Source organism: Strigops habroptila, chromosome 4 (assembly GCF_004027225.2).
Source record: "Strigops habroptila isolate Jane chromosome 4, bStrHab1.2.pri, whole genome shotgun sequence".
Taxonomy (NCBI): Eukaryota; Metazoa; Chordata; class Aves; order Psittaciformes; family Psittacidae; genus Strigops; species Strigops habroptila.
This window is the reverse complement of record NC_046358.1, coordinates 40,316,476-40,340,369: the sequence shown is the minus strand read 5'-3', so window position 1 is coordinate 40,340,369 and position 23,894 is coordinate 40,316,476. Positions and strand designations below refer to the sequence as shown.

At 36.8% G+C, this 23,894-nt stretch overlaps 1 protein-coding gene across 9 annotated transcripts in view; it reads right to left on the bottom strand.

The window, feature by feature from the left end:
• HECTD1 (HECT domain E3 ubiquitin protein ligase 1) overlaps positions 1–23,894 on the bottom strand; it is a 60,302-nt gene that overhangs the window by 29,549 nt on the left and 6,859 nt on the right. For 6 of the 9 annotated variants that reach the window (XM_030484172.1, XM_030484179.1, XM_030484180.1 and 3 more), the window contains exons 3-13: positions 12,352–12,586; positions 11,250–11,477; positions 7,950–8,231; positions 7,416–7,704; positions 7,015–7,091; positions 6,832–6,930; positions 6,390–6,504; positions 5,588–5,762; positions 4,020–4,158; positions 3,651–3,821; positions 2,307–2,529 (exon numbers count right to left, since the gene is read on the bottom strand). In XM_030484172.1, the coding sequence (XP_030340032.1) occupies positions 2,307–2,529; positions 3,651–3,821; positions 4,020–4,158; positions 5,588–5,762; positions 6,390–6,504; positions 6,832–6,930; positions 7,015–7,091; positions 7,416–7,704; positions 7,950–8,231; positions 11,250–11,477; positions 12,352–12,586 (2,033 nt within the window). The remainder of the gene's footprint in view (positions 1–2,306; positions 2,530–3,650; positions 3,822–4,019; positions 4,159–5,587; positions 5,763–6,389; positions 6,505–6,831; positions 6,931–7,014; positions 7,092–7,415; positions 7,705–7,949; positions 8,232–11,249; positions 11,478–12,351; positions 12,587–23,894) is intronic. The other 3 variants (XM_030484181.1, XM_030484175.2, XM_030484176.2) reach the window with 1 other exon arrangement.

Sequence of the window (23,894 nt, the reverse complement as noted above, 5' to 3'; positions counted from 1 at the left end):
TCTAGCCTGAAATTATTCCAAATTACCTCCAATTTTATTAAATTATATTTTGAAGTAATTAAAAAGGCTGGACACTACATTGGAAATGTTAATTAGCACAATTCCAGAAAATATGACAAGTTCATAATTTAAAAAAACAAAATTCCATTTAAAATAAAAATGCAATAACCTCATTAAAGATTACATCCAACTTCAAAGCTAACAAATATCTTCATCTTTCAGCACACTGATTTGAGAAATACAACTTTTGTAGTCCATGCACTTGTAAAATTGCTGTTTTCCTTTTGTTGCAATGACTTATGCTCTAGGTTTTAAAATGTGCCATTTTTATTGTTTTATAATACAAAAATGAATAATCTGTGCAAAAATAAATATGCATTCTTGAGGCATAACATTCATTTTTGCTCAAAATTCATAAAATCCAGAGAGGTTTATAAAAAGAATTGTGAAATTTCATATGCAAAATTAAAGTTCTATTAATGGAATCCTTCCAGATTTCCATAACTACATTTTCATAGCTTTATTATACAGCACATCACACTCAAAGTGAGAGGATAACACATGATTGGGAATAATTTTGGGTTCCCGTAGACAGAATTTTGGGACTCATTTAAAGCTTCAGAATTACCATTAAATTTCAATTTTTGCATTGAACTTTTATTTTTTCTAAAAATTCAAACAAAACAAGGATTAAGCTAGTGTGGAGAGGGGTGAGTACAGACCTTCCAAAAATGTTCATAGGATCTACATTTCCCTCTCCCCCCCCAACTTTCATCATGCGATACACACTAACAAATTCCATTACTCAACCCTCTATATTCTTGCCAGTCGTGAAATTACTAAAAAGTATACCATGAGATCAGTCAGTAATGATTTAGTACATCAGAACATATAGTATAGTTCAGGACTGTAAGATACTATTCTGAGTCTACACTGTATGGTAGTAATTTTAGTTATTAAATACCAGCTTCTTATCACTTAAGTAAAGAGGCTGCTGCACACACTTAGAGCTAATGGTTAAAATTCAGGCAAATGACACCGCAATGTCAGCACTCTTAGTAGATATCTATTTGACAAAAAGTTGCAAGAAGCCTCATTTAACCCTAGTTTAGCTCCTTCCCTTCCATAATATCCATGCTAGTTATCTTGTTCAAAAACTTCGGATTTATTCAATCTTTTTTAAAAGATTGATATGAAAAGATGCATTATCTTAAATACTCCATCTGACTTTCAGGTTCTCTTCACTCCAACTTCATCTGAGCTGTGCCCATTCCACTCATGTTGTAAAGAAATAGTAAAGTGTCATCCCCACACCCACATCATTTAGAAAGAAGAAAGCAGAACTGGCATCTGAGGCCTGTGAGCATTTAAGAAATTAACCTCATGGATCTTCTTAAAATTGAATCATATGATAAGCAAGAGTCTTATCACAGAAATTTTTTACCTTTTAAAGCATTAGCCTTGTTAAAAAGAATGCAATGATGAATTTTCTGATCAAAAATATATCTAGAAAAAAATACCCAGAAGTGGTTTCCAGCTGTGTTATAATCTAGAAACATACTGTACCACATTTTGCCTTCATGCCCAAAGATCAATGGATAAAGTCATTAGCACTTCATTTCTATCCTGAATCATAATATGTTCTGTTATTTCACTCAATGGCTTGTTGAAAACATAATAATATTGCAAAGCATTTTATGTCTGCAGGTTCATAAATGCATGAACTGTTGCAAAAAAGATGAAACAATAAAGGAGGGTTGTTTCTGCATTCAGAACAAGTTGTGTATTCTGTACAGAAAATTAAAACCACCTGTGCATTGCCAGTGCATAAGGTCTGTTCCCTTATCCTCTCTCCAACAAACAATTAAGACACTGTAATTTGTTTCCCACTCTCAATGAGAAACTTGCCATTACTTTGTCTTCAAACACATGCAATTTCATTCTGCTAGCTAGAAGCAAACAACGAATCACCATTTCAACCTGCTTTTCCTGGGATGGCCACTACAAAGTGCTTTTAATGACTGGGGTGAAAAAATTAAGTATGCATGGAGAAGATCAAAACAAAACGAAGTTAATACACTTTTACTGGCAAGATGTTTGCTTAACACAATTCACCAAGGAAGTCAAGTTATGGTCACATGCTAACTGATAAAAAGCATCACAATTAACTGACCACCTTCCACCTGTTTACATCCTTTACTATTTAGTAAGCCAATTCCTGCAAAACAAAATAGCTCCAATGAAATTATATAAACAAATGTAACAGTCTCAAAACTTAACTCGGACTTGAATTGTAAAGAAACTACCTGAACTATCGGATCCTCCTTCAGGGCTGCCACTGGAATACATTGTGGCCAGTTTTCCATCCAAAATAAACCTGAACCATCCATTGCTACCATTAGACAGTTCCAGGGCTGCAGCATCACTCCAGATATACAGGCAGTCCCTTCCCCTAATGATTGACCAGTCTCTCCAGTGATAGGGTTTACCCTGTTGCAGTTCTTTAGCATCCTCCTGTGGTTCATCCTCCTGCAATAAAATAGTATTAAACAAAAGAAAAACAAAGCAAAACAAACACCTGAACAAACAAAAAACAACCAAACAAAAACCCAACCCACCTGACCCATTAAAAAGAAAAAAACAAAACCAAAAACCACCACAAGTAACACACAAAACGGGCATTTTATAAAGGCTTGAGCAGAAAAAGAAGGACTCAAATCAAAAGTATAGGAACTCTACTTCTGTCGGTAAAATGTATCTTTAAAAGTATTCTTTAATAGAATAAGATATTTTTAAGAAGTTTCCTTTCAGGTACACATTTATCTACTCAATGATGGCAACAGCCTACTGAATGGGACATTCACCTCTATTCAAAACTTGTACTGTGAGAAAGAATCAAAAATGGTTGAGGTTGGAAGATAGCTCTGGGAGCCATTTAGTCCAAACCCCTGGTCAGGCAAGGCCACCTAGAGGCAGTTGCTCCAGACCACGTCCAGACAGCTTTTTAACATCCAAACACTTTTTTTATTTTTTATTTTTTTATTTATTTTAATTATAATAATAAAAAACCCCAGCAACACCAAAAAGCCCCAAACTACCCAAAACCAACAGTAAAAAGCTTAACTATACACTTAAGACTTAACTATAAATCTTAACTGAATGGATAACAGAAGTAGTCTGTTATCCATTCAGTTCATCTGAGTGGTCAGTAATAGGACTGCTGGAAATTGGTAAATACGCACTTCAAGTTTTCATTCTGTAGAGTTTTTTTTTTTTTAATTTTTTTGATATATTCAATAACTATGTTTGAAACATCTGCAATTATTTGATGCGTGTATGCTGAAAGAGATGACCTTTGTGCAGAAAGGACTCACTGTGCTTAGCAGTCATTTTCAAAACACTAGAGAAAAACAAGTGTCAATCAACTTGACCATAAGTACTTCATAGTAGGAAAACTCAGCAGATAATAATGTGCTCACAGAAAATGAAGTTACAGAAAACAAAAATAAAAACAATTAAAACAAGTGGCATACAATAAGCATTAATGTAATAACCTAACTACCCTGCCCTAGACATTTTCTTAACAGTGAAAATTGTACCAGAAGTGTTGGCTTCACAGGAAAAAATACAGCTACCAATTCTGTATTTACCTTCTCAGGCTTAGACTCCTCTTCGTTTTCATCATCAGATGACGGCCCCGCCAAAGTTGACACTTTACTAATTACACCAAGTCTAGCCAGTTGGTCTAGAAAAAGATCACCACCTTTATCCACCAAATCCCTAATGATTTGCAAGGCTAGCAAATGGCCATCATCATCATCCTGTAATACATTGGGATGGAAAGAAAATAAGAGAGGATCTCCTTACCTAAAAATAACTTTACATGCTCAACTTCATATATTGTCACAGATGGATGCTATGAACACTTTAGTGTTAGCTATTAACAAGTGTGTGGAATCAACGAGTATAACCCCCTTTTCTGCACTGGTTACATACAAGGACATTTTCTTTCTTCCTACCTCTTGATCAAGAACTGTGGCTGTTATCTCAACCAGTATTGTGGGCAGATTGTGGCCAGCATCAGAGTCACAAACCTCTTTCAGCAACGCCTCAGAACAAAAATGTATCATTTTTCTGATGAGGGCAAGACTTGCTTTCCTTTAAAAAGAGATTGGGGGGGGGGAAGGGGGGAAAGAAAAGAAAAAAGATTGTTACAAAGATAAAGTAAGCAGTAATCAAAGCAACAGAACAGTTCAAGATAAAACTGCTTTTGCACTACATTTATGCATGCTTTCAAAACAATTTTTTTTTTTTTTTGAGTTTCAGATCTTGTTAATGGAACCAAAATTGGTTATTGTGAAGTCCTAGATTATCTCTAAGAATAATTCACCTACTGAACTTTCTTGATTATACAGCACTAGGAGTCTAACGTATTCTTCTCTCCTCAACCCTTCTCCAGGTAAACCTATTCTACATTTTGTCTTTATCCACTCTTAGTGACGGCAATTCACTTCTGCACACTCCATCTTCCTCCCAGGTAGCCAGCCCTCCGTTTCTGTCACATACTTCCCATGTTTTGGCAAGATCCCTATAGTTTTAAAGTGTGAAATTACTCTTAGATCATACAGCTTTGCATACCACAATTAATTTGGAAGCCAATCTGAATTATGGCTAAAGCTGAAATTTTTATTTGACTGAGTTTTAAAAACATTATTTACCCAATTAATAAAGAAAACTTTAAAATACAGAAAGCCAACTACTTCTTTCCACAATCTACAACAACAGTTAATAATGCACAGATTCTTGTTTCCTTCATTTGAAATGACCTAGTTTAAGTTCCCCATTATTAGCTCATGTAGACTCTCTCTCCACTGGAGTCCCTTTTTATTTTGTATTTTCGCCCTTCAAAGTACCTAGAAACACTGGGAACATAAATAAAAAGACTAAGTAACTGTTATATTCATAGTGTAAAAGGCTGAGAGGTTATGGTCAGAAACAATTTATCACAACCGTTATCCACCCTCGTATTCAAGTATTAAATTAGATTACATGCTTTTAATTGTCTCAGTAAGATGTATCTTCTCCAGTTGATTAACACTTAAGCTATTAAGAAGTCTTCTAAAACCTTATAAAATAGCTTTTTCCAGTCTTACAATTTTGCAGTGAATTTATCTTGATACCACCTCACTAGTTCACCTCTTGCAAATTAGTACTTTCATTACAATGGCTATGAACAGCTGTAACCAAATACACCATCTATACAAGGTACTATATGAACATAGTATCCTTTCATCATCCTACTATAGCCAAGAGTATGCTTTGCTCTCCCACTTCTGACTTACCAACAATATTTTTTCCAAGATACCATTTTGCCAGAAAAAAACCCCTGCTACTTAAAATACCAAGTAAAAAAAATCAGACTTACACCACCTTTCAAACCACCAGTTCTATTCAAACAGAATTACATTTAAGTGCCATGTTATAATATTTAACGAAAAACAAACAAATTAAATCTTGGCTTTTTTCAAACAGAACATATTAAGAAATTCAAAATATGCAGGGAAATTGTCTATCATGACAATATTACCTTATTGAAGGCAACATAGTTTGTTGAAATGTTTGTGCAAACACAGGCAATAATCTTTTCAAGTATATGGGTGCCATTTCTGGATCTCCTTTGGGTTCATTGCATTCTTCCTCATCCTTGTTTGCATCTTTCTTTTTCTTCTCATCTCCTTTGTTAACAGGACACATCCAGTCCCCTGGAAAATATTTTTTTCCCAAAACTGTTTAATGGCAAAACCCAAGCAACCAAATAAAAAAAACCCCTTCAAATCTAAGAGTTTTCTTTACTAACATTTAAGTACCTGAATGAAATGTGCATTGCTAAAAATATAAAATTTACACCTGCAAGACTTCTTATCAAACATTTTTTTTTTTTCGAAATACCACCACCTAAGACCACTCGTAGGAGAAACTCAAAGTCCTTAAAGGGAACTAAATATGAACATAAAACCACCACCAGCTCCAGCTCTACAAAAGTCTCACAAACATGTAAAGTGCAGTTCCCATGTAGAAAGAAAGGACGCCAGAGAGGCTACCAAGGCTGACATCCTCTGAACCCGCAGCAAAAATCCCAGTCTAGCCCCATTCCACAACTGAGGAGCAGGACCACTGGCAGAAGACACTGCTTGTGGCCAGCCAGCAGTGTCTTCAGTAATCCCCATCCCTTAAGAACATCTGAAATATTTTGTTTTTATATACACTTTGCAGTTTAAGGAATGTTAGTCGCAATATATATATATTTATTAATCTTACTAAAGTAAGATTCTGATAATTGAATTAAGCATTTCTACTAGCAAGGGCATGAAATTAAAAACTGCCCTCACCTGGAGACTGAAGAATAGCTACTACTTCACTGTGCCCCCTTTCACGAGCTTTGTCTAAAGGAGTTTTCCCATCTTCATCTCTCAAATCAGGATTTGCACCATGTCGTAAGAGAGTCTGAAAACAAATATTTTTAAATAGATAAAAAAAAACAATTAAGATTCCTCCTGTCAAAGTAGTAAAGTTGTTTTTCATACACTTTTCCTATACTCTTCTCATGGTTATAAGCAAAATTAGGACAATGCTTTTTGTATCTGTAGAGCTAATATGCAACTTTTATTCACGTCACTGCAGTCATGATGAAAAAATTGTGTTTTCACGAGCACTGTAAAGAACATGTAAGTATTTGACAGTGTGCCTGTTAGACATACTGCACTGAAGACATTTTGTACGGAACAAGGCAAACAGCCAGCATATAAGGCTAAGTGTCAGTTTAATTCATACCTTTGCTACCTGAGGTCTTCCAAAACATGCTGCATAATGTAATGAGGATGACCTCTGACCTCTGTTAACATCAGCACCCCTTTCACAGAGAAATTCTACCTGTTGAACAAGAAAAAGGAAATTAGTTTTTTCCATCTTTCCTTATGTAAATAGCCTAAGTCTTTAAGATTCTGTAACATTTACCATTTCCTGAGTTCCAAAAGCTGAGGCCCAGTTTAAAAGAGTTTGTCCTACATCATCCATAAAGTTTACTTCAAAAGCTGAAAGACGCAATGAAATAAAAATAGTTAAAGCTCCCAGAATTATAAAATAAACTTCATCAGTGTTCTTTAAATAAACACCAGGCCTTAAAAAAAAAACAAAACGCATCCTCAGTAATTCTAGTGAAGCATTTATGCACTCATGCTCTTAACTGCAATTAAAAAAGTAGCATAGGAATTGTTACTAACAAGACTTGTTGTGTATTTAACAAAATAAGTACATAAAGATTTTCAAGGTACTACCTAAGCATTTCTTATGACACCATAGATTATAAAAAGATACTTTATTTATCTCATTTTCTTTTTCAGAGTATTTTTGCTTACCTCCTGTGTCAATAGCATCTATTAGTGCATCAGTATCCTTACTGCGGATGCAATCTATCAGCTGCCGATGAGAACGTTCCCCAGAACTATCCAGTCTTCGCAATCCTGGGATTCTGCCTGTAGATCCAGCACTGGATTTTGGCAGGGCTTTTCTCCCTTCGAACAGTAGCACCAAAAGAAGATCTACTAACCGCATGGTATCCAGTACACATCTCTCATCACCCTGCAACGCACTTTCTATAGAATCTGGAAGTTCAGATCTTAGGAGATCCTGGAAATAATTAAAAGTCTGAACAATAAAAAATATACAGGGCTTTAGAAAATACTATCAGAATTGGGTTTCATTTCCATATGAAATGTTTCCTTTCTTCCCCTCTTTATAAACAACCTATGTGTATATATACATATAAAAATAAAACCTAAAAATTTCCATATTGCTACACAAAACAGCAACACAAATCTTGCATATTTTAAAGTACACAAAGGGGAAAACCCTATGAGAACAAAAAGCTGTAGCATAAAAGGATTTCTTACATGTGTTACTACTGGAGAGCCTCTACACAGGGTTGACAACAGGCTTACAATAGTTGACACCTGATTACTTAATTTAGAGTCTGCAGCTGTAGCTGGTGCTCCAGTGCTACTCCGTCCTGGTTTGCAAGCTGAAGATGGTCCTGATGCTGTTCCACCAGCAGCTGCCATGCGAGACAACAACTCCTCAGTTAATCCATGCTTAGCTAATGGGGCAGGGTCAACGCCACGCCGTGTGAATCTGTCAGCTAATGAAGCAAAGCATCTCAGAGCTCCATCTGAAACCTAAGAAAGAAGTGCAAGAGAAATCATGAAAATTCTGTTACTTAAGATGAGAAGATGCTAAGGAGATATTTAAGAACACAGGACACATAGAAGGACCTGATTTCCACAGGTTCCCCTCAAGGTCAATGAACAAAGACAGGCTTTCTAAGCCAGAAACGTGGAGTTGGAATCCAACAGTGCTCTGAACTGCTCACTGAAAGCCTGTATTGCTGTTGGGTTCCCCTCACCCTTTCTCTCTGTTGATGATACATAGAAATCAAGGAAACTATTTTTCTTTGACTGAAGTTCAGCATTGTGAACATCTCCTGAAGCGCCAAATCAATCTAGAAAAAATATGTTCAACAATCAAGTTGCCAAATTAATATATCTTGCAGCACATTTTTAGAAGTTTTTAGTTATACATGCTGTTCTTACACGAAACACAACTCTCTATAATCCCTACTAGCAATTGTCCATTGTTGAAGCTGTATTTAAAGGCCTACATGGCTTCTCTTAAGTAAAAGAAATTTTTCAACTAGGACCAAGCCTAAAAGCACAACAAACTGGGAAAAGCAGATTCTACCTTAAGATAACCCAGACTGCCCACTGAGCATCTAACCATGCGATAAGCAAGTATTTTTGAGACAATAAAATACAAACTCCCAAATTTAGGTTTGTGACCAAAGAAAAAACAAAAAAACCCCACAAAAACCCCACAAACCAGCAGTGACACTGTGGAAACAAGGCTTACTGTTGATCCTCTTAACAATTCAGATAAAAAACACTGCTGGCCAACTGCCCAGGAAAAAAAATCCAACTTCTTTTCATGACAATGTTGAAAAGAAAGGGAGGTTTTGCCTTTAACACCTCTCTCATCTATACACTGAAAGTATCTCCATCTTTCAAGAAGTTTGCATAAGCATATCAAGATGAGCTGCTTCAGGCACATTTGCCTTCATAGACTTGCAGTAGCAAACCAGACCAGTGTCAAGAAATAATGAAAAAACCCCACAAAATAAAACCCAACATATTATCTATTCTTTACCAAACTCCAAATTACTACAGTTCTTACTCCTTAAAATGTCATCAACTTTTAGCACAGCCCATTTTCAAAATGACTGTCAGCCATCACAAACCAAGGGCTTAAAGACAATTACTCATCAACACACAGAACAAGATTAGAGTATTAGCCAGACACCATGAAGTTAAAAATCTTGGATCTCCATTAAGTTTGCAAGGACTTGAAAAACACAAAATTTGTCATGAATAAATGCTAAGCATGTTAAACTTCCGGCATGGTCCCTGCATGCCAAGGATTCTGATTTACCAGGACTCTTTTGCAAGGCATTTTTTCTTTAACTGGTAATGGTCCCTGCTCATCTCCTCTGGCATTTTGCTCCAGCTCTTTGACAGCATGATAGATATACAATTCTGCCAATCTTTATGTAATCTGTATATACTTTCTGGATTTTTACCAGAAGATCTCTGTCAGAAATACACAGGAGAGGTTCAGCTTATTTAACACACTGCATTAGTAGCATCAGTTTACAAAGCAAGAGGGTACTGTGGAAGGCATTTACGTTTCTTCTCACGAATTGCAAGTTTAGTAGAAAGGTTAAAAAAAAAAACCCAAAACCCAAAAACAACTTCTAGGTAAGCTGTTCTTGGGGCCTCATTCATTTGGTCTGAACTCTTCCTTCAAGTGATGTTACTAACTGGTAGCCCCCACAAAAAGTGAGCAACTCCAACAGTGTGAAAGGAAGGGGGGGAGAACACAGCACCAACAAAACTTTACAAAGCAAGTTGCTGGTTAAATGCATAATATACATTAACATTCATCGTAAATCCCGAGGTTTGTTTCACACAAAACATGTTTCTCAAGAATAGTGGTAGAGATTTACATACTATCGTCTGGGTTACCCCAGTCTTAGGCACACTTACCTTAAAGCTTTACCGATAACAGAGTAAGTTAATTTGAACTCTCATTCAGATCTCCAACAGCTCCAGCAATTGCTTTTTCAAACACATTATAAATTGGGAAACAGTTAAAATACTACAGACTTACAGTCTAGATTTCAGGATTAGATTGCCTGAGATGATCAGTGCACTAATAAAGCTAGGAAATGTCTAAAAAACATGGTAGCTTATTCTGAAATGGCTACTGTGACAGTCCCCTGCCAACTGGGTCTTTCAAAAAAATCTAAAAATATATTTTAAAAATTGAGCTCACTAGCAAAAAAGTTTAGTCCCACAAATATGATGCGCTGCTTAAATCAGGCTGGGTGCGGGGAGCGTAGAGAAAGGAATGAGGACACAGGTGGAGACAAAATGGGGACTGAAAATGATATGGACAAGAAACCTGGCCATGGTACAGCAACAATTTGGCTAAAGAGCTATTGCAAAGCATTAGTATGACATACACAAAAGGATTCTACTAGTAGGAAGAGAATTCCTTTAGAATTCATTTTCTAGATTTTACAAGCACTACTTCATCTCAACTTAATAAAACTGCAATAAAAAAGTGGTGCTGCATCTATAGTAGCACCACTTAAGATGTCTTCCACTGTAGTATTTTAGCACTGATTGTGGATATTTTAATTGCTTCTCTTAGTTTGGCAAAAGAAAAACAAACCAAATTGATTTTTGTCTCTTATTTATGCTCAAATTTCATAGCGACTGCGGTGCAGACATACAACAATAACTACTTCAGAAAGTATTTCAAAATGCACTGATGAAAGTTACAGGATGTTTTTCAATCAAGTTTTCAGATGTCAAGTAAGACCATATTCTCACAACAGTGCTTGAAGTCAAACACTAAGCAGTATTTTTATCTTCTTGTCATCACAATTGTAAAGGAAGCTACGATAATATCTAAATATAACTACTATGTAAACATACAGTTGTGGAGGCTATATAAAAATACCTAACTATTCATCTATTAAACATATCAAACATTCTATCGATTAAACATAATGGAAGTTAAATTCACAGTATATTGAGCTGTGAATTTATATTATTACATATTGCATATTACATTACCTGATGGTCTTCATGTTTTAATAAGCTAGACAGCGATTCCACACAGATCTCTAACGAAGAATCCTGAGGCTCCATCTTGCCACAGAGCCTGGATACTACAGCCATAGCTGAATGCAACGTATCTTTATGAACAAGGTGCCCACTGTCACGAATGAATGTCAGTACACAATTCAACCCTCCAGCTTCAAATACGGCTCCCGACTCACGGGTACAGATTAATTCTAACACCTATGACAAAATGAAATTTAATTAGAATGAAGTACACATAAAAAGTCACTCATTTGTTTATACCCATCTACAAAACTGGCTAAGAAAATGAAAAAAAAGAACAAAAAAACGACCCCACTTCCTTGACACCTAGCTGGGGCCAAAGCCACAACTACCCTAGTAATTACAGTTTTCTTCAAAAATACAGGAGCGAATACAAGAACATCCCCCAACAGCATGGTCACAGCAGGTGCTCATGAGACAGCTGGAAAACAGTATCCTTTCCTGGGAGAATTAAGTCTCTGGATAACACACAACTGAGAGCTCCGAAACTTCCAAGAGTACTATTAATCCAGTACTCCAGCGATGTACTTTTGAGCAGACTAGAACTAGTAAACGCATGCATTAAGTCTCATGCCATGCTAATCAAGGACTTAAACTATAAGCTATCACATGGGCACGAGTTATGCTTCAAGGGTCTTGAAAATTTTTCTGAAAACTTCACAAGGGTGCAGAAGAGCTGTGTCTAGAGCTGCTGAAGAGACAGCAGAAAATCTTTTATAGCAGGTAATTTATCTGTATGTGGAGCAGTTCTTCATTCCCTTTTTTTTGCACAAAATTAGCCTTAGCATTCTAGTCGTGCAAGATAAACAGTAAAACTTTCTTCTAATATGTTTTTTTTATTTTTCAATACTTTTTTTTAAAAGAATCTCAGCTTTGAAGAGCAGCAGACTGACAACAAAGATAAGCAGCATCACTGGCATGCATCATACTCTATCTTTGTGCTTCGCATTTTAATAAAATAAATAGGATTAGCATAAGAAGAAACTCTTCAGAAACAAGCACAAGTTTTCCAGCTCCTGCTTAAAAACAGAAGGATCTTCAGTACACATACCTTCACACACTGCTCAGCCAAATCTCTGCTCGTCCTGTTGTTAAGTTCAACAACTACTAAACGATTACAAAGTGCTTTGATAGCTCCATCCACTCCCACAATCCTCCGGGTGCATTCAGCTGATACATCCAGATAATATGTTATGGCACGAGCTGTTACTTCTAATACATTGTCTGGAGCACTTTCATCAAGAAAAATTTTGCACAGTGCTGGTAAAAAAGTTCGAGGAGGGCATCTGCAGGAGAAAAAAAGAAAAAACAGATTAATGCTTTTCACGCTGACATGATTTGCTCGATTAGTTTGTAATTGGTTTAGAGCATTCATTCAGAACACTAGGATGCACGCATCTCATACACGCTCCAAAATTCCAATCACTAATCTGAATAGACTCTGCACTAGGGGAGGAAGACAGCAGAAAAACAAAAATTCTTGGAATTTTACAATCATTCAGGGCAAAATTTATCCTCTTGGGAAATTATTTTAGGAATTCACCTCACACAACCAAACTGAATGCATTTTTTCTTAACAAAGCTCCAAGATTCGTGGTGATACATAGCTATTTAAACTTAACCATGAAATACTGATACAATGACTAAAGATTTTGGATTCGCTAAACAATTTGAGTGGTCCTTCTTCCCTCTGTTATAAACATTCTCACTTGTCTTTTTATCCTATTTCAGCTTCTGCCCCTGCACCCCGCCTCATTCTTTTTCCCTAACCACACTGAGAACATATTCAACTCATTTAGCTTGCTTCCATTACAGTTTCTCCTCATATCCACGTCTCAGTAGCCTCTGGCTCTCCTCTTTAATGTTAGCCTCATTTCCATACGCAAGGACAGTCAAGAACATCTCCACGACTTCAAAACACAATAAGCAAGCTGCAACAGTCCTTCTATCCCTCTGACATATTAGGACACAAACCAAAATGGATGGCCATAATAATGCTTTTCATTATTAATGCTTTTCACGATTATGGTAGCTGTGGTTAAGACTGATTTGGATCAAAAGTTCTAAGACATAAAGCTATACTTTAAGACAATTTATCTTCCAATAGCATACTTACTCAGCAATAAATAACATAATGATTGCTCACTGCAGTGGCAGAAGTCTTCCAAGCTGGAGGCGGGGACTTAAATGAAGGGGACATATGCTGTGACAGTACTCAGATTAACTGGATACCTCATCCCTAGATGTGGGAAATGAGACTAAATCTACAGGAAGCAAATATCATAACTTTTTCTTAAACTAGGGTTTTGGTCTGCAAAAGAAAGCCTAAAACTTTCCTAAATAAAAAAAAAAAAGAAAAAAGCATGCTTGTGGTCTAGAAGACAGGTGAAGTACTCATTGATGAATCATTCTGAAGACTAAGCCAGGTCATTCATATCCCAATTGGTACACACAGTGACTCATGCAAAGGCATCAAATCCTCGGACAGCAAAACGCTAATAGTTTCCTTGAAGATCTGCCCATGTTTTATGAAGTAATTAAATAATACTGCCTGACAAATAAATACATTAACCAATGATCCTTAATAACATAAATTAATAAGAGAAGCTTTGATAAAGCTAAATCACGTATTTAATACTTCTATTACCCTACCCAGGCTATATTGTCTGTTATTCTTAAGAAATCTGCTATTTAACTCTGCATATTTCTTAAAGAGCTTACACACTAACTTTGCATTTTAAAGACATTATCCTCTGGAAAAAGTAGTCTGAAATCTGTACTCATTATTAGATGACCACCATACAATGACACAAGAAGCATTTCAGTATATAAAACTTAAAGTGGACAGCGCTATTTGAACAAGTATTTTTCTGTTGGATCTTTTACACTCCATTTTATGCCATACCAGACAGATCACAAACACAGTTATGAACAGTGTTCTTCCAACATCATATTGCAAGAAAGTAAATTTAACAATAAACACAAATAGTAAAAAGAAACAAACTCAAAAACAAACCCAAGTGAACCAAAACCAACCACGTATAACCACGTGGAAGGTCAGGAGCTCTGCTGCCTCCATTGTAACACTAGCAAGCAGAAGTAAACCATTTCTTAGACATCCAAAGAAAGCAGCAGAAAAAAATCAGCAAGATTTTTGCAGGGAGTTAAAAGCAAATCTAACATTTGCATTTTTTCTATGACTTAATGGTTTACAAAAAGACAGAGCACAAATGGAACTTGGCAGGATTTTTTTTTTTTTAATGGAAATTTAGAAATTTGGAAGAAATCTATTCCTGTCCTTAAAACACCTATCCACAAGAGCCAATTACCCAGCAGATACAGCAAAAATACAAAGTAACTAAAGAGCCTATCATTGTTACTAAATTTTTTGCCAGCAAACAAATGTCAGCACAGTGTATCAGCAACACCCTTAAAAGAGCACAGCTCACTGCCAAAAAATGAAGCGCTTGAGGTTTTTTAAAATGCCTTTTTGCCAGAACCTCTGGCTACATTAGTCAGAGCCCACACTTTTTCAATTAGAAGGCAAATAGCAACCTCCAGTTGCTGTCACGACATTTGTTTTCTGACTTAGAGGAATGATTTCCAGTCCTCCAATAAGGTAACCAAGTTGTATCGCTAGGTTTCAGGAAGAAACTGTAGATTTGTCATGCACTTCACCTGTGGGAATTACTTGGTTCTCAAAATAAACAGCTACCCAGACTTCAACAGTTTTGTAGACTATGGTAATACGAATTGAATTCCTATAAAAGCAGCAATGGTAAGAACTTCACTTGTTCTGAAAAAAATCAATCATTTATACTTTCTGAAAATAGCAACCGATCTAATTTTAACAAGAGTTTTCACAGAAAATTCTTTCAAGCTACTTCAACTTCTGAGCTCTATGTACTTGTTGCTTGTTTCTTTTAACAGTTTGGGTTTGGTTTGGGGGTTGGTTGTTGGGTTTTTTTGTTTGGTTTGGTTTTTATTTTTGTTGGATATTGCCAGCAACTAGGAGAGCTGGACTGCACCACGTAGAAGAGGCAGCAGAAACATTTTGTAAAGATGTATTAAGGACAATAATTGAGACTGAAGAAAATAGAAGGGGAAAAAAAAGCAATACTGAAGCTTTAGTTTAAGTATTTTTTTCCCCTTCTTTTTCCTCCAGCAAATCAAAAAACAACACATAGGAAATCAGAGGCTGGAAAGCAAAATAAAAAATTTAGAAGTAATTGAAGTGTCAAGTTCATTTTTCTTACATTGTTATCAGGAACATGGCAAAAATATCAAACCAGAATTTTTGTTCTGGTCTCCAAAACAGCAAACGAGAGCTGCTTATTATTTTAGCACACAGCTAAAATTTAATGTACAGCTGGGTCATCTTCTTCCCCACCATGTCTCTCCCAACTCAAGCAATTTGATTCAAATTCCACACAGTACAGTAATACAAATAAAGTTATTACCCCTAAAGTCCTACTGGGCAATGAAATGTGTGTGCAGAAGTACTTCTGAGGAAAGCAAAACAGACAGACCGAGATTCTATCAGCCTTGAGTATCTGCCAGCGAGACTGTCAAAAAGTGGTTTTATTATTTATTGTTTTATAAATACTGCGTTAATAATCTATCATGTAAGGCTACTACTTTTTCAAAGAGGTCATAGCTGGCAAGAGATCCAACTTGGCTTTTTAAGCCCCAAAGGATGATGGCAACACTGACATTGACTTTGAAAATTAAGTCATCAGCTGTGTTCTCAGACACAAAAAGACACATTTGGCCAAAGCAGCCCACAATACACCAATGTGCCTAGATAGGACCTCTATGCTGTCTTGTCCACTGCAACACATTGTTATAGTTTGTTCTAAACAGCACAGTTCTTTGCCATTTTGAGCTTGTAATGGTATCAGCAGAAAAAAAAAAAAAAAAAAAATTAAGAATGTTTTCTATGCCAGCCCAGTATACAAGGTTCTGCGCTACTCGTATATATAACTCGTATATATAACTGGTCAGTTACAGACTTTATGAGAACATAATTACAAAGTTGTATTTGCATGCATTTCTGAAATACATCTTCAAGGAGCCATGCCCAAGCCTCTTCAGGTAGTCTCACTCTGTGGGTGTCAAGAGTTTGAGACAAGACAAAAAAAATTATTAGCATATGTAATTTATTTCCTAGAATTTAAACAGTATTCTGATTCTGCAGATTCTTATGATTAGGATGGTAAATTTCTGTGCTGAATCAAGTGAAACAACTTAGCAGCAGGAGCTTCTCGTGGACAAATGTAATTGACTGTTCTTCATTCACATCACATAAGAAAGCAGGCAGGAAACACTGTCTTCCCGCCTTAACTCATTGCAGTCTTGTGATCATTAGACACATAAGATCAAGACTGAGCCTCACACATTACTAGCTCTGAACTTCTCACCACATTGTCTTCTCCTATCCAGAAAAGCTCCTAATAATGTTTAGCATCTCCTTCTAACCTATTCCCTGCAACACTCAAGTCATTAGTATTCGTCATACTGTAGCATCTGAGGGCTCTTGTGACAGGTCAGGATCTCCCTGCACTTCCAGAGCAAAACAACAGATTCCATCCTACAAAACCTAAAGTATAATCGTACAATATCATTATTGTACAGATATAGACAAGAGAATGCAAATTAATCTTCCCACATTATTATACAGATAAATTCGGATTCTTTTTGCTTGCTGAAGTCTGCTTGGACCTTAGCAGTCGCTACGGTTCCTGCTAGCCAGGGAACAGAAAGTACCAGTTCTGTCACTCGCACGCAGCCTGTTGAGCCTGTAATAGCAGAGAAAGGCAGCATACCAACACATCCCCAGTGCTCCAGCCATAGTCTCCTCAAACAAGTGGTTAGAATAATGATAGCATAAAATTGTACAGATGTCACTTTGAAGAACTACAGTTGTTATGCTGTAACTTTTCTATCAATGACTGTGTTACAAACAGAAGTACAGGTCAGGTTTATAGAGATCACCTTCTAATCCCCAAATCCACACTAAGCTATTTACACAAGGGTCTCATGGTTGAACCTATGAGAATCTGCTCTACACGCCTCACGGACAAGAACTTGCATGTGTTAGTAGTGGCAGAGAAAGGACTGGAAGGGGTAAATGGGAACACCAGCACACTATGAGACGGAACACTGTCACAGCTGTACAGTGGGTGTCCAGAGAACACCCCTCCCTTCTGTCACACGTGGATTTCTATGTGCTGGCACTTGACCCCTAAGAAAAAGTGAAAATTTTGCCCTTGCTCAGTGGATGGTCTTCACAGCTCAAAACTGTGCAAATGGGCTTTCTAAGTAGTCCTCAAGTCTTTACTCAATCCAGTCTTGAGTAAAGGCACCTTGTTACTAAAGTGTAAGCAAAGGGAGCACAGGGAAGAGAAACCCACTGCTCACCTGGAAGCAATTCTAGCAACCAGGTCCTGAGAAGAGCAGCTTCTGAGAACCAGCCCTTCTTTTCCATGGGAACAATGAAACACCAAGTAAGCAAATACAATCAACACCAGCAGGAACCAAAGAGTAAGTCAGATGAGCCATGTTAGGTATGTGTCACTATTACACCTTAATTCCCAGGTAAATCCCTACTGGCTTCCTTAAGACCACCAAAATAGATCAAAGGGGCCTAAAACTGTCTCAAATATTTGCTGTAGAAGATTAGGTCTCATCAGTCATACAGACCCTAATGCTAGATGCCCAGCCAAGACTGTGCTCAGAACTAAAATGTACTTTGACGGGTAGTGAAGCAAAGCACTCCAGGAGCGTCATACCACAGCGGCTGCACATCAGACTCACCTTTAGAAAACTGTCTAAATAGGAAAGCCAAGACTGCCAAAATTTCCCAGGATAGCATGGAGGCTGAGGGCAGAACTATGGCACCAAATGAACGGATGTGACAGGACAGGATGACCAGTTTTTAGTACACTGCCTTCGACTGGCAGATGATGCTTTTGATTTCCAAGGGAAAAGAACACATACAAACCTTTTGTCACTGTAGGCCTTGACTCTCACGGAGGGGAAAAAAGCAAAATGCATAATCGCTAAACTTAAAAACAATGTGGTGAAAACAGTTTTGATATTGCGATGTTTTATCTAGACCATATATTAACTACAAGAAGTAATATATATGAGAAAAAAATTATGACCAAAAAAAAAAGTTGCTTTATCCTCAAAGTTGGGGCGTTGGGGGAATCATGCTGTTCACAATGACCTGTTTGCAGTGGAACAAACAAGAAGATAGTGGTGAGTTTGCCCTAACACAAAAAAAAAAAAAAAAAAAAAAAAAAAATCTATTAAACATGCTTTACTCTTTCAAAATATTAAAAAAAAATGGCCAATAGGAGGTAATAGGTAGCTCCAAAGCTCAGATTTCTATTTAGGCACTTTTCCTAATGAATGCGAAAATTGAAGGAATTTTTTTTAGATTTTCATTTCTAAGAAGCTACATTAACACCACATTGGGCACTTCCTAAAATACTTTAAGAGAGTGATTAGGGACCGACTTAGTGAATTAATGAGGTTACTCTGTGTTATTCCTCAGTGAAAGACTGACTTCAGTGAGCTAATGAGGTTACTCTGTGACCAATGCTACAGCTCTTGCCAATTACTTTAAGTCTCTCAGTTCTGGATGTTCATGCAACTTTATTCCTGTACTCCCAGGATAAGAGCTTCTGCTACTCATTATCTTGTGAAACCCACCACGTTTCAAAGATCTTGCTGGAAGACAAGTTTGTAAATAACAGTTTTCAAAAAGTCTGAAATAAGATTAGAGTGTAAAGGCTAAATACTGATACTGAATAGTACTATTAGAATATAAAGCAGTAGAACATTCTGTACCAACATCAAGAAAAGAACTAAACCACATTAAGTGCTTATCCTGTATAATTCCTATTAAAAGTCAAATTCACGCTTTTAGTATTAAAATTAGTTTACTGGATTGTAACCACCATGATACACAAATTCTTTAATATACATTCTTCCTCTGCAGAAGTTTAACTGACCTAAAAACACCTTCTAAATATCACAATCACATTGATGTCAAGAAAGGCTAAGAAAATGTACCAATATCATTACATTACTTCAGCATTTACAGCATTATAATCAGCATAACTTCATATGCTGAACCACTTCCGACTTCTTCCTCCCTCCACCACTCCCTCTGTAGGAACAGAGGTATCCATAGGGATACAAAATTCTTAAATAGCTACTGCAGTAAGCTCCTGCCAGTGGTAAGCCCTTAAACTCGAATGAAGTGACTCAGCTGATTTTACAGCCTGCCAGTGTAAAAGGACACCAAGGAAGTAAAAATAGGCACTATAAACTCATTTATGTAATTACATTTCATATTTTAAGTGCACGTAAAAGCCTTAGCTAAAGCAGCAACAATAATGGCAGTTTAAAACTACTGTTGTGTTTAAACAAAACCCAAAAGAGGGAAAAAAAATAAAGACAACCGTGCTTCACCTCCAAAATGGTTAACACAACCACTGCTAGCACTAGGGTGTGTTACCCAATTCCAGAGTAACCGCTGGATGCAGTGGGTGCGGAGCCCCTGCCATGTGACAAGGCCTTGGGCTTCATGTGACTTGTGGCTGAAAACCAAGCTCAGCTGCCTGCCAGAACTTGTGCTGGATCTTTAATGCATACCATCTGCTGAGACCAGTTAAACACAGGAAAATAAGGAATTATATGTGCCTACACTATTTAATGATTAATATATAATAATCTTAAATAACTGAAAATTAAAATACTGAAGTTAAACCTCACTAGTAACTGTTTTTGAGGAAAAATATACCGGTTATATTTACAACAATGTGTCACACAACTTTAAAGTTTCCAAGAACATACATCCTGCACAACTGAGTTGCTCTTAAAGCAACAGTAATTCCACCTTATTTTTGATTTAGGATTGTTTTTCCTTTCTGCAATTCTTTCTATGGCAGGAGATCTCAGACTTTCCCTCACCTTTCCTTTGCTGAAATACCGTTTTGTTTCCACATATTAACCAGAAAAATCAGCAGAATAATCCAGATCATCCACAAGAGAACTGCCCACAGCCCTGCATTGCCTATATGTATTCTTCAGGACCCACTTCCAAAACATACAGCACTGTTCTCTTCCAATGCTGCTACACAACAAATAAAGGCCAGAAAATATCCACTTATAAGACTTTAGAGATACCAAACTGTATTTTTAAGGTACGAGGAAGGCACAAGTAAAAATTAATCTCTAATTTAGGAACTTTTACCACAATTATGAAATATTAAACCTTTACAACTCTGAATCTCTACTCTTAACTGCAATCACAGCTCAGACAATAAAACAAAGCTAGAGAATTAACAACTCCATCCTGTATCTATTCCAGCAGAAACTCTGCATTATTAGAAATTAAAATAAATTAATTTAGAATTCAAATTTGACATTTAGAAACACTTTCAAACATCCATTTGGCTAAATAAAGGACAGATAGCTGAGCCTTTTTCTCAGAGCTCGCTGTTAGGAGAGAACACATCATCTAAGTATTCAGCTACACATTCAACAAATACCAGTTGTGTAAAATGAAACAAAAGTACAAATGCACAAGAAGGAACAGTTTATGCAGAGTAAGTAATTTCTAAATTTCTAAATAAATTACTGTTAGCTTTGCTTTTGAATTTACAAAGCATGTGCTGGGCTGCCTTTTGCATTTTTCAGTATCCTATGCCATGCCCCAGGGTAGTAATTCCACATATGTTTGTTCTCTTATCTCCAGCATTTTGTAATTATTTTGCAGAAACTTGGTCCACAACACCTGAATAAATGACAGAACTTGAAACTACAGATATTTCTGCCTATGATTTCCACTAGTAGCAGTGGTTCAAGTATACATTACATTTCTTAACAGTTCAAAAGAAAACAAGCAATTAAAACAAAAAGCATGATTGCGTAAGTGTGCCTAAACATGCACATCTCCCCCCTAGCTTCTGTTGGATTTCCAGGTGCTCAGAGAGAACTGACTTCAACAAGAAAATGTCCATTTCCCCATTACCAATCTACTGAACATGCATGCTGTCTATGCCACTCACGCAGCCTCTTTGTGAGAGGACAGTGTTTAAAATAATTTGGCTAGCATTGCCACTCAAGAAAGGAAGCCCACTGTTTGAAATTCCTGCAACACCGATTTTATTGGCCTCTTCTGATCTTTTAGGAGACAGGATCTTTCAAAACGTCATTAACTCAGTGCCTTTAAATTGTGCACCCATCTTGGCATAGTACTTCCAAGAATCACTTCAATTTTGTGTCACACACGAAACCCTGAATAAAACCAAGAGTACTTGATGATGCTACTGCAAAAAAATGAGAAAAAAAAATAGCAGACTAGTAAATAGTAACAAAGAGTGTGATGAGTTATGCAGAACTGTCTGGACTACTCAGAGGCATGGGCTCATTTAAACAAGATGAGTTTTAACACACAAAAATGCTAAGTTACAGATCTTGGTCTAGATGAAACATCAAGCCATATCTAAAAAGTGAGCAATCATATCCTGGAAAGCAACTCTGAGGATAAATAACTAAAACCATACTTCCTGCACAATGTTTTGGAAACATCTAACTAAATTTGGGATGTATAATTGGTCACAGTAAGTTAAACAGCATGGATGAAGGCAACACTGGAAAATATTTCTGAAAAACTTAGAAACTGAAGAATTGGAGAGGGGAAGGAAGATCAAGAGCTGATGAGATCCTGCTGTGCAAGCACATTACCTGTAAAAACAGTACTGACTTTTCATCCAATAGGAAAAGGCGGATGGACTGCCAGCCACAGAATGCGGCAATCTGGCCAGTTCAAATGGAAAAGGACAGGTAAATGTCAACAAAGACAACTATACAGCAGATTAAATAGCAAAACAGGGTGTAAAATTAGGTAGGATGGCCTACTGGAATCATTAGCTACACCTTATGCTTGTATCAATTCAGTAATAACCAGGTACAGTACAAGGGCCTATGACATAAGAAAGGATGCCATTTTAGATGACCTCATCTTCCCTTCCAGCCTTTGCAACGATTAAGATTCTCAAAATGACTAGACAAGGCTCATTAATCTCCATAATACCCGTGACAATGAGGCCATAATTCCCATTTTACAAAGAGCAACCAGAAGTACATTACTGTGTTAAAACTCCTAGCACTGCAAAAAAACCACAGCTACCCAACAACAAAAATCAGCCTTATAAATCAGAACTGTAACAAGACAGCTTCCTGAAAAATGCAGCACACACCCCTACTTCCATCTCAGAAAAGCAGTCTGTAGGATGCTGAAGATCCCACTGTATTGAGTCCACAGAGCACATAACTCCAGTGCTGGCATTTCACTGCTGCCACATCCTCTGCCTTCATTAAAGGCAAAAGAAGTTAATAGGAATCACATGAGTTTTGCCATTGTAAAGCTTACAAAATTTCATTTATTGAGATGTCTGCATTAGTCCAAACCAATAATTCACTAAGAACATATGCTTTGCATGGTTTACAATAATGAAAACTGTAGTCTACTGTTGACAGCAACACTTATCCTAATTTACTCATGGCTGCACTCCAGCACAAGACTGTAGTAATGGCCTAACTTCTCCCCCCGCCCCCCTCCCCTTCCTTAAAATAACAAAACAAGCAAATCGAGGCCCTTAGTGACATGGTTTAGTGGTGGCCTTGGCAGTGCTGGGGTAATAATGGTTGGACTTGATGATCTTGAAGGTCTTGTCCAACCTAGTTGATTCTGTGAAGTCTGAAGGACACACATCATGAAACCACCTTGATACCGATTGAGCTGTCCTCTCTACCTCTTAGTTTTACCATGATTGTTAGATCTGCTAAAGGGCACTTTACCACTGTCTGAATTACAAAGCTGCTTTTAAAGCCAGCATAAACTTTAAAAATAGGCTTGAAAACCACCACTTCAGATTCCTACCCCCATCTCTACAAGAAAAAATGTTTTTCCCTCTGTATCTAGTTTTGACTTGCTGGAGTTGTTTATACAATCCCGATAAACACAGGCGCCTGTAGTTTTAAGCGATCCAGTGGAAGTAAAGGTAAACATTTTTCTACCACAGTCTCACTAGCTCACATTAACAGTCTTTGGTTCACTAGAATTTCTTCTTACACTTGTTATTACATGTTAGCAAATACAAGGAAAAGATCTTTTCCCTAGTGAATAACATACTTAGGAAAGAATAAGGTTTAATGTAAATTAAAATAAACATATTTGATCTAAAACATAAACTGAAAGGATTTTTATTTTACACATTAGAACCCTAAATTCTGATCCTTTGTGTAATTTTTTAGCCTTATCTGTCAAATAAGCTGACACCTCTTGATAACTGTATGCTGACTAAACCTGTTAATGCTAAATATTCAGAGGTGACTTAAGGCACAATCAAAAGGGAAGATGGGCCTTATTTAGGCTCAGAGAAAGCATGTTTCATCTGTTCAGTGTAGAAAAGATTTTACTCAGGTTTTACTTTACTTGTTATACTACTGCCCTGTTCTACAAGTATTCTTTGTAATTAAGGAAAATACATAACATCTTCCTTGCTAAATACT